A 12025-nucleotide genomic window follows, 5' to 3' on the forward strand; every position below is an offset into this window, starting at 1 on the left:
TTCCAAAGGCTTTAGCATAATTAAAATGTGAAGGCATACACTGAATGAAACTTATGAAACTTGTGATATATAAAATTATGTGGTGATTTTAATTATCTTAGAGGAAAGTTGACCTACAAAATATATAGGACAACTAACATGTTACTTCACTAAGGATTAATAGAGTATAGGAAATATATAAATAATGGTTTTGTGTTTTTCCTCTTCTCTGAATTACTTTTATTTTTCCCCCTTAGAATTCCTTGATCTATGAGCTCTTCTCCGTCATGGTTCATTCAGGGAGTGCTGCTGGTGGTCATTATTATGCTTGCATAAAGTCATTCAGTGATGAACAGTGGTATAGCTTCAATGATCAACATGTCAGCAGGGTAAGGAGGGGTTTCTTAAGATTATTATTCTGAAAGACAGAAATAGGGATGTTTTCAGTCAATAGCAGTGTTTATTAAAAATGGGTGATAGTCTGGCTAGTATGACTAAGACTGTCTAAGACACATACCAAATCAGTCTTTTGTTTTTGCTTGCAGTAAATTTTCTGCTTTGTTTATTGTTTTTACTTGTCTGTTTTGTTTCTGTTTGGGGCTTGCTGAGTTTTTCCAGAGATAAACTTCTTATTTTCCTCTTGCCCTGCGCCTTCATGTGGGCTGCCTATTTAGGGCACTAGAACTGATTGGCCAGTGCAGCCCCTGAGTATGATTAAATTCTGTGAATCAGTATCTGTGGTATCTTTTGGTATCTCATTTAACTCTGAGACTAAAAATTGGGCTACATATTTCCATAAAGGTAGTGGTGTTAAAGGTTTCACAAAAAAGTAAATAATGTAACAACTTTTTAGATAACACAAGAGGACATTAAGAAAACACATGGTGGGTCTTCAGGAAGCAGAGGATATTACTCCAGTGCTTTTGCAAGGTAAATGACTTCCTAATTTTAGTGTTTATAAATTAGAATTAATTATAGCCTCTGAACATTTTTTACCATTAAAAAGATTTAACCCAGGGTTTGGCAAACTATAATCCATGAGCTAAATCCATCCTGCCTCCAGTTTTTGGAAATAAAGCTTTATTAGAACACAGCCATACTCATTTGTTTAAATATTGTGTGTTGATCTTTTCCCAGCACAAGAGCAGAGTTAAGTTGTGTCACAGACCATATGTCCCACAAAGCCTCAGAGTTTCACTGTGTGGTCCATTCCAGAAAAAAATTTACTGACTCCCAACCTAACTATAATAATCATTCTAGGACAGAAGTTTTTTGAGGACTTTATTCTGCTACCAAGAAGAGATATGAAATCTTCTCATAATAGTGTCAGTAAAAGCAAAGTCAATTTTTCCTTTTTTCTGGAATATTTTAAATTTGATCCTGTGTCAAGAGCAGTTACATGGTTTTCTAGTTGTTTGAAACAAAAAAATACTACGTTAAAGAAGTATTTGATGCTAGGAAATGGGATCTTTATAATCTACTTTTTGTCCCCATTTTCTTTTTTTTTGTATTTCTTCTAGCTCTACAAATGCATATATGCTGATATATAGACTGAAGGATTCAGCAAGAAATGCAAGTATGTTAACATAGTTATTTGGTTTTAATCTGTGTTGTAAATTAATTTCTTTTGCAAGTTTTGTAAAGCTAGATAACCACTTTTAAATGATAAGACAGTTAAGTGTTCTTATGCCTGGAAGAATTAACTATAAAGACTGTTATGAGATACTATCAGTGGTAAAAACACTTAGAAAAAAGTTCAACTATTTTGTAATAGACTAAGAGACAAAACTTATACTACATTAAATAAATCAAATATTTATTTGCAGTAAGATTGTACTATATACAGTTCAATTCGGTGATGATAACCCCCAGTCCTATATAGCAGTCATAACTCACCAGCTGCATGTCCTAGTGCAAGTTATTTAACTTTTCTATGTCTTAATTTCCACATCTATAAATTGGAAATAATTATAGTATTTATAAAGTGGTTGTAAAAAATTAAATGGGATAACATTTTGAGCATTTAGCATTATGTCTAGTGCATAGTAAAAACTCAAATTTTGCTATTACTGCTTTTTTTCTATTGTAAGTATTTTGGGTATGTTAGTATCTAAATGCTTTGAACAGGGACCCTACATGAAGAAAACTTCTGACTTAGACCATGCTAGAAATGACCTTAAGAACTAGTTAGATGTCATTGCTTATTTGCTTAAAAAGCAGTTTTATGAGTCTAGTATATATCCTTTATTATATTTTAATTTTTAATGAGTTTCCACAATAATCTTGTATATAAAGAATATGGGTTTGTCTTTTTGTTATGTAATTATTGCTTTAAGAATTATAGTGCAGTCCTTGTTTTTCCTTACTGATTCTGACTCTGACTGAAGCAGTATTGCAGACAGAGGGTGTGTGTGTGTGTGTGTGTGTGTGTGTGTGTACACATACATATATACATCATACATACATACCCAGGTGATGTGTTTGCTCATGTTCTTTTCAAAATTTATTCAATTACTGTTTGACTTCAGCATAGTTCCTTTGTTTAGTAACTACAGTACTTTGAGTAAATCTCTTTTAAGTAATATGTTTTTGTTTACATTTTTGTAATCCCTCATTAGATTGTGAATTCAGTTGGTACAAGACTTAGGACTTACTCATCTCTTCACCAATGATATAGTCCAGGATGTGTTATATTGAGATACTCAATAATTTACTGTGGAATTAATGTGGGAAAAAAATTATAAGTCATTTCAACAGAGATTTCAAAGTAGATGTAATGGTTCTTATTTTATAAATAAATACACTATACCCCAAATAGAAGATTGTCCAAGGCTACCTAGAGACAGAGCCAGGATTGTAGTTTGTATGTCCTCTGTTCCACCTGGCAATTCAGATATTTCCATTAGTACAATAACTCAGCTTTGCTTTATCCAGCCTCTCCACTTTAGTTTTCTGGTGAAGCACCAGAGAGCGCTGCATGTATGATATGGAATACTTTTTAAATTAAAGCTTATTTCTAAAAACAGTGGATGTTTACCCTCCACTAAGGGATATTTTTTTATATATTAATTTTTCTCCCTATTTAATGTCTAATAATCACTGTCTTTATTAAACAATGTCATAATTTCACATTGTCTTTTAATACTTTGAGTTATATATGAAGTTCTTTGATTAGAAAGCAGCTAAAAGACTACTTTGAGAACAAAGAAAATTATTTTAGTGAATAATAATAAACAAATTAAAAGCATTTGCAGTAGTAGCAACAGAATTTGTTTATTTCTGACATTTTATTATATCCCAGGTAACTATGGTATAGGTGCTATTAATAAACTGAAGAATCCAAGACCTAAAGAATTAAACTTGTCCAAGATCACACAATTTTTTGATGATAGCATGATTTGAAATCAGAAATTATTATATTTCCAAGTGTCAGAGGGGCTTTTTAATTCTAGAAATCTTAATCTACATACCAGTGTTGTCCTGGAGCCAAATTAATCTATTATGCATAAATCTATGGCTTTTTAAAATGTGAGACCTAACCACATGTCATTATCAACTACCTCTTCACCCTTGTCTGGAAAAAGCTCATATTCTAAGTTGAAAGATTAATGTAATGAAGATATATTTTATTAAGACTATAGTAGAAGTTTATGAAATGTAGTAGAACAAAATTTAATAAAGGAAGCTCGATTTCAGTGGCACTGTCTTATCCTGTTTTTATTATTAATAGAATTTCTAGAAGTAGATGAATATCCAGAACATATTAAAAACTTGGTGCACAGAGAGAGAGAATTGGAAGAACAAGAAAAGAGGCAACGAGAAATTGAGCGTAATACATGCAAGGTTAGATTTTATGATTTTATTTTTAATTAAAAAGTGTTTATTGAAATTTGCTTATGTGAAATTCTCATAACTAACTCATTAGAGATTCTGTAGACAATTGTGTTTATAATCATTAAGCAATGTAACCACTATATTGTTGAAGTGAGATATTTTATTTTATGAATAAAACAAACATGTAGTGCTAATAGTGTCAGTGAGGTTACAATGAGGTAAATGTCACATTTTGCTTAAGAGGAATAAATTGATAAAAACTTTCTGCGTATAAGTTGAGTACATTTGTCAACTATATTCCATTTTTTAAAAAAAAGAAAAAATTGAGTAAAATTTATTGAGCTTCAAGCAAATTCATGTTTTTTAATATAATTCTGTTAAGGAAATTACTTAAGAATAGTCACAAGTACTATAAAAATTTCAACCACAAGGACATTCATCACAGTATTTTCTAAAATAGGAAAAAATTGGAAATAATCCAAATGTATCAGTAGAGGAAAGATTATATAAATGATACATGCTTATAAAGAAACATACAGTTGTTAAAATTAATGTTTTTAAATTTTTTTGAGACATATCACTGTCAATTGAGAAAAATAGACATGACAGAATGATCCCAATTATGTTTTCTTAAAATTGTATTTTGACTATTAGAAAAAAATGCTGTCTACAGAAGAAATAAACTTTAAGTCATCATGATCTGCTGAGTTAATGATATTTTACATTTTCTAGATAAAATTATTCTGTTTACATCCTGTGAAACAAGTAATGATGGAAAATAAATTGGAGGTTCATAAGGATAAGACATTAAAGGAAGCAGTAGAAATGGCTTATAAGGTATGTTTAATTACACTGTTGGCATTTGATTATTGATATTTCAGATAACAGTATTGACATATTTTCCAATGTCTTTATTATAGTCCATAGTAACACAAGTAGTTGCCATAATTTTGGTAGCCTATTTAAATCATGTATCTCTTAACAGAGTTATTATACCTCTATTTTGGAACATGCTCAGTTCATTTTTAAGAAGTTTCTCATTTTAAAAGCCAGTTAACCTTTCTCTAGAATTAAGAATTAGAGTTAGAAGCAAAAAAGTTTATTTATTCTTTATGTTCATTTAGCAGATACTTACTGAACACCTATCAGATGAGGCATCAGGGGCACCAGGGGAGAACAGGACCTACTCACTGCCCTCATGGAGTTCCCAGGCCTCTGGGGAAAAACAGACAGAAATATTTTAAACATCAAAATTTTGTTGTTTAGATGCTATAAATAAATAAATCTGTAGTATATTGCCATTACTTGTCCTGAGATTTTAACCATGAGGAGACAGCTATGCAAAAGTTGGGGAAGAATATTTTAAGTAGAGGTAACAGTACGTGTAAAAACTGAGGTAAGGAAGTACATGCCATGATCAAGAACATGGGGCATTATGTTTAGGTTTTCTTGAATGAGAATAAAATGAAATTAGAGACTTTGTAACAATAGAAGTTTTCATTTTATTCTAAGAAATACAAAGGGAAGCATTTTTTAGCTAGATTGTTCTTAATGTCATCTGTGATATTTGACAAATTAATTTTTTGCCCTTTTCATTTAAGCATTAACATCATTTGTCTGAACTTAAACAGTCATTACCCTGAAAAAAATTGCATGCTACATCATTTCATTTATAATTGCATATAGAACCAATGAGAGAACTAAAAATAGTCTACAAGATAGCTGACATTGTTTCTCAGTATGACCTAGCACAACCTACACCAGATTGTGCTGCATCACACTCTTATTAAAAAACTAATTCTACAAACAAATCTGAAATTCTGTATTGGGTGCCTGGAAATATACATTTTAAACAAGTACCTAAGGTGATTTTTAGGCATACTGAAGTTTGAGAGCCACTTTGTATTATGTACCTGGTGCTTCATAGCATTTATCGGTATTGAAAAGTTGTGTTTGATTGTGTGACTATTTTAAGTAATGTCACTGTCCCTCACTAAACTCTGAGTACTTAAAAGGGAAAAAAGTATTCAGGTTTTGCTTATGATTGCATTTGTAGTACTTTTGCCTAGTATTATAGGAGAGTCAAATTGGATGGTTATGTGAATGAATAAATGAATGAACAAACAATAAAAATGGATGGATGACTCTAGAGTCACCTCATTAAAGTAAAAATCTTTTAAACAGTGGTGGACTGCAAGCTTTCATCTTTGCAAAATAATAGTGAAATCAAATTAGACTAAAATGGAAAAACTACTATATAGTTTTATGCAGTAAGGTCAGTCACCAATAACAGTAAAAGTGGTTTATATTCCATCATTTTTAAAAAATTTTTTATTAAGGTATGATTGATATACACTCTTACGAAGGTTTCACATGAAAAAACAATGTAGTTCCTACATTTACCCATATTATCAAGTCCCCACCCATACCCCAATGCAGTCACTGTCCATCAGTGCAGCAAGTTGCCAGAGATCCACTATGTCCCTTCTCTGTGATACACTGTTCTCCCCGTGATCCCCCACCCCATGTGTACTAAACATAATACCCCTCAGTCCCCTTCTCCCTCCCTCCCCACCCACCCTCCCACATCCCTCCACCTTGGTAACCACTAGTTCATTATTGGAGTCTCTGAGTCTGCTGCCATTTTGTTCCTTCAGTTTTGCCTCATTGTTATACTCCATAAATGAGGGGAATCATTTGGCATTTGTCTTTCTCCACCTGGCTTATTTCACTGAGCATAATGTCCTCCAGCTCCATCCATATTGTTGGCAAATGGTAGGATTTGTTTCTTTCTTACTGTGTATATGTACCACATCTTCTTTATCCATTCATCTACAGATGGACACTTAGGTTGCTTCCATATCTTGGCTATTGTAAAAAGTGCTGCGATGAACACAGGGGTGCATATGTCTATTTGAATCTGAGAAGTTGTATTCTATGGGTATATTCCAAGGAGTGGGATTCCGGGGTCACATGGCATTTCTATTTTTAGTTTTTTGAGGAACCTCCACATTGCTTTCCACAATGGTTGAACTAGCTTACATTTCCACCAGCAGTGTAGGAGGGTTCCCCTTTCTCCACATCCTCACCAACATTTGTTGTTCTTAGTCTTTTTAATGCTGGCCATCCTTACTGGTGTGAGGTGATATCTCATTGTGGTTCTAATCTTCATTTCTCTGATGATTAGTGATGTGGAGCATCTTTTCATGTGTCTGTTGGCCATCTGAATTTCTTCTTTGGAGAACCATCTCTTCATATCCTCTGTGCATTTGTTAATCGGGTTATTTGCTTTTTGGGTGTTGAGGTGTGTAAGTTCTGTATATATTTTGGATGTTAACCCCTTGTCAGATATGTCATTTACAAATATATTCTCCCATACTGTAGGATGCTTTTTGTTTTGTTGGTGATGTCATTTGATGTACAGAAACTTTTTAGTTTGATGTAGTCCCATGAGTTCATTTTTGCTTTTGTTTCCCTTTCTCGAGGAGATGGGTTCAGGAAGAAGTTGCTCATGCTTATATTCAGGAGATGTTTGCCTATGTTGTCTTCTAGGGGTTTTATTGTTTCATGACTTACATTCAAGTCTTTAATCCATTTTGAGTTTACTTTTGTGTATGGGGTTAAACAATAATCCAGTTTCATTCTCTTGCATGTAGCTGTCCAGTTTTGCCAACACCAGCTGTTGAAGAGGTGTCATTTCCCCATTGTATGTCCATGGCTCCTTTATCATATATTAATTGACCATATATGGTTGGGGTTATATCAGGGCTCCCTAGTCTATTTCATTGGTCTATGGGTCTGTTCTTGTGCCAGTACCAAATTGTCTTGATTACTGTGGCTTTGTAGTAGAGCTTGAAGTTTGGGAGCGTAATCCCCCCTGCTTTATTCTTCCTTCTCAGGATTGCTTTGACTATTCGAGGTTTTTGTGGTTCCATATGAATTTTAGGACGATTTTCTCTAGTTCATTGAAGAATGCTGTTGGTATTTTGATAGGAATTGCATTGAATCTATAGATTGCTTTAGGCAGGATGGCCATTTTGACAATATTAATTCTTCCTATCCATGAGCATAGGATGTGTTTCCATTTATTGGTATCTTCTTTCATTTCTCTCATGAGTGTCTTGTAGTTTTCAGAGTATAGCTCTTTCACTTCCTTGGTTAGGTTTATTCCTAGGCATTTTATTCTTTTTGATGTAATTGTGAATGGAATTGTTTTCCTGATTTCTCTCTCTGCTAGTTCATTGCTGGTGTATAGGAATGCCACAGATTTCTGTGTATTAATTTTGTATCCTGCAACTTTGCTGAATTCAGATATTAGATCTAGTAGTTTTGGAGTGGAGTCTTTAGGGTTTTATATGTACAGTATCATGTCATCTGCAAACAGGGACAGTTTAACTTCTTCCTTGCCAATCTGGATGCCTTTTATTTCTTTGTGTTGTCTGATTGTCATGGCTAGGACCTCCAGTACTCTGTTGAATAGAAGTGGGGAGAGTGGGCATCCTTGTCTTGTACCTGATCTTAAAGGAAAAGCTTTCAGCTTCTCGCTGTTAAGTATAATGTTGACTGTGGGTTTGTCATATATGGCCTTTATTATGTTGACATACTTGCCCACTATACCCATTTTGTTGAGAGTTTTTATCATGAATGGATGTTGAATTTTGTCAAATGCTTTTTCAGCATCTATGGAGATGATTATAATGGTTTTTTTGTCCTTCTTTTTGTTGATGTGTTGAATGATATTGATGGATTTTTGAATGTTGTACCATCCTTGCATCCCTGGCATAAATCCAACTTGATCATGTTGGGTGATCTTTTTGATGTGTTTTTGAATTAGGTCTGCTAATATTTTGTTGAGTATTTTTGCATCTGTGTTCATCAGGGATATTGCTGTGTAATTTTCTTTTTTTGTGGTGTCTTTTCCTGGTTTTGGTATTAGAGTGATGCTGGTCTCATAGAATGAATTTGGAAGTATTCCCTCCTCTTCTATTTTTTGGAAAACTTTAAGGAGAATGGGTATTAGGTCTTCACTAAATGTTTGATAAAATTCAGCAGTGAAGCCATCTGGTCCAGGAGTTTTGTTCTTAGGTAGGTTTTTGATTACCAGTTCAATTTCATTGCTGGTAATTGGTCTGTTCAGATTTTCTGTTTCTTCCTTGGTCAGCCTTGCAAGGTTGTATTTTTCTAGAAAGTTGTCCATTTTTTCTAGGTTATCCAGTTTATTAGCATATAATTTTTCATAGTATTCTCTAATAATTCTTTGTATTTCTGTGATGTCCGTAGTGATTTTTCCTTTCTCATTTCTGATTCTGTTTATGTGTGTAGGCTCTCTTTCTTTCTTGATAAGTCTGGCTAGGGGTTTGTCTATTTTGTTTATTTTCTTGAAGAACCAGCTCTTGCTTTCATTGATTCTTTCTATTGTTTTATTCTTCTCAATTTAATTTATTTATGCTCTAATCTTTATTATGTCCTGCCTTCTACGGACTTTGGGCCTCATTTGTTGTTCTTTTTCTAGTTTCATTAATTGTGAGCTTAGACTGCTTATATGGGATTGTTGTTCTTTCTTGAGGTAGGCATGTACTGCAATATACTTTCCTCTTAGCACAGCCTTGGCTGCATCCCACAGATTTTGCGGTGTTGAATTATTGTTGTCATTTGTCTCCATGTATTGCTTGATCTCTGTTTTTATTTGGTCATTGATCCATTGGTTATTTAGGAGCATGTTGTGATGCCTCCATGTGTTTGTTGGATTTTTCATTTTCTTTGTGTAATTTATTTCTAGTTTCATAGCTTTGTGATCTGAGAAACTGGTTGGTACAATTTCAATATTTTTGAATTTACTGAGGCTCTTTTTGTGGCCTAGTATATGATCTATTCTTGAAAATGTTCCATGTGTACTTGAGAAGAATGTGTATTCTGTTGCTTTTGGGTGTAGAGTTCTGTAGATGTCTGTTAGGTCCATCTGTTCTATTGTGTTGTTCAGTGCCTCTGTCTCCTTACTTATCTTCTGTCTGGTTGATCTGTCCTTCAGAGTGAGTGGAGTGTTGAAGTCTCCTAGAATGAGTGCATTGCATTCTATTTCCCCTTTTAATTCAGTTAGTATTTGTTTCACATATGTGGGTGCTCCTGTGTTGGGAGCATAGATATTTATAATGTTATATCTTCTTGTTGGATTGACCCCTTTATCATTATGTAATGTCCTTCTTTGTCTCTTGTTACTTTCTGTGTTTTGAAGTCTATTTTGTGTGATACAAGTACTGCAACTCCTGCTTTTTTCTCTCTGTTAGTTGCATAAAATATCTTTTTCCATCCCTTCACTTTTAGTCTGTGTATGTCTTTGGGTTTAAAGTGAGTCTCTTGCAGGCAGCATATAGATGGGTCTTGTTTTTTTATCCATTCAGTGAGTCTATATCTTTTGATTGGTACATTCAGTCCATTTACATTTAGGGTGATTATCGATAGGGATGTACTTATTGCCATTCTGGCTTTAGATTCAAGGTTAATTTCCTTACTATCTAAGAGTCTAACTTAACTCATTTAATATGCTGTTACAAACACAATCTAAAGGTTCTTTTTTTTTTCTTCTCCTTTTTCTTCCTCCTCCATTCGTTATATATTAGGTATCATATTCTGTATTCTTTGTCTATCCCTTGATTGACTTTAGGAATAGTTAATTTAATTTTGCATTTGCTTAGTAATTAGTTATTCTACTTTCTTTACTGTGGTTTTATTTCCTCTGGTGACAGCTATTAAACCTTAGGAACACTTCCATCTATAGCAGTTCCTCCAAAATAGACTGTAGAGATGGTTTGTGGGAGGTTAGTTCTCTCAGCTTTTGCTTATCTGGAAATGTTTAATCCCTCCTTCAAATTTAAATGATAATCTTGCCAGATAAAGTAATCTTGGTTCCAGGCCCTTCTGCTTCATTGCTTAAACACATCATGCCACTCCCTTCTGGCCTGTAAGGTTTCTGCTGAGAAGTCTGATGTTAGCCTGATGGGCTTTCCTTTTTATGTGATCTTATTTCTCTCTCTGACTGCTTTTAATAGTCTGTCCTTATCCTTGATCTTTGCCAATTTTATTACTATATGTCTTGGTGTTGTCTTCCTTGGGTCCCTTGTGTTGGGAGATCTGTGGATCTCCATGGCCTGAGAGACTATCTCCTTCCCCAGACTGGGGAAGTTTTCAGCAACTACCTCCTCAAAGACACTTTCTATCCCTTTCTCTTTCTCTTCTTCTTCTGGTATCCCTATAATGCGAATATTGTTCCACTTGGATTGGTCACACAGTTCTCTCAATATTCTTTCATTCTTAGAGATCCTTTTTTCTCTCTGTGCTTCAGCTTCTCTGTATTCCTCTTCTTTAGTTTCTATTTCATTTATCGTCTCCTCCACTGTATCCAACCTGCTTTTAATACCTTCCATTGTGTTCTTTAGCGATTGGATCTCTGTCCTGAATTCATTCCTGTGTTCTTGGATATTTTTCCGTACCTCCATTAGCATGTTGATGATTTTTATTTTGAACTCCCTTTCGGGAAGAGTCGTAAAGTCCATATCATTTAAATCTTTCTCCAGAGTTATATTAATTTTACTCTGGACCAGGTTCCTTTGGCGTTTCATGTTTGTATATGGCGCCCTCTAGTGTCCTGAAGCTCTACTCTGGAACTGCTCAGCCCCTAAAGCAATGTCGGGTTGTAGGGGAGAGATGTTGGTGCCTGGGGGTAGGAAAGCACTGTTCCCCGCTTCCCCGCTGCTGTGCATGTCTCCACTGCCTTAACCAGTGGGCCGAGCACACAGGTATAAGTTTTTGTCCCAGAGCAGCCGGATATGGATCCCTGCTTTCCACAAGGAGCTGGAATCTCAGTCTCTCCAGGAATTCTGCCTGTATTAGCTTTCCAACCCAGTAATCATGCGAGTATCATGAAAGCACCATGAAATGTAGGTTTGTGCTCCCAGAGCAGATCTCCGGAGCTAGGTATTCAGCAGTCCCAGGCCTTCCACTCCCTCCCTGCTCCATTTCTCTTCCTCCCGCCGGTGAGCTGGGGTGGGGGAAGGGCTCGGGTTCCGCCTGGCCACAGCTTTAGTACATCACCTTGTTCCGTGAAGTCTGCTCTTTTCTCCAGGTGTATGCAGTCTAGCGCTGTCCACTTTCCTATTGCTCTCTCAGGATTAGTTGCACCAACTATATTTTCTAATTGTATACAGTTTTAAGAGGA

At 34.8% G+C, this 12025-nt stretch overlaps 1 protein-coding gene across 4 annotated transcripts in view; it reads left to right on the forward strand.

Annotated features, from left to right (window-relative positions):
- The window catches only part of USP47 (ubiquitin specific peptidase 47), a 139164-nt gene that overhangs the window by 106539 nt on the left and 20600 nt on the right, over positions 1-12025 (forward strand). For all 4 annotated transcript variants that reach the window (XM_036918024.2, XM_036918025.2, XM_036918027.2 and 1 more), the window contains 5 exons: positions 237-368; positions 833-909; positions 1500-1555; positions 3710-3822; positions 4546-4650. In XM_036918024.2, coding sequence (XP_036773919.1) covers positions 237-368; positions 833-909; positions 1500-1555; positions 3710-3822; positions 4546-4650 — 483 coding nt within the window. The remainder of the gene's footprint in view (positions 1-236; positions 369-832; positions 910-1499; positions 1556-3709; positions 3823-4545; positions 4651-12025) is intronic.

The sequence above is a fragment of the Manis pentadactyla genome, chromosome 9 (genome assembly GCF_030020395.1).
Source record: "Manis pentadactyla isolate mManPen7 chromosome 9, mManPen7.hap1, whole genome shotgun sequence".
Taxonomy (NCBI): domain Eukaryota; kingdom Metazoa; phylum Chordata; class Mammalia; order Pholidota; family Manidae; genus Manis; species Manis pentadactyla.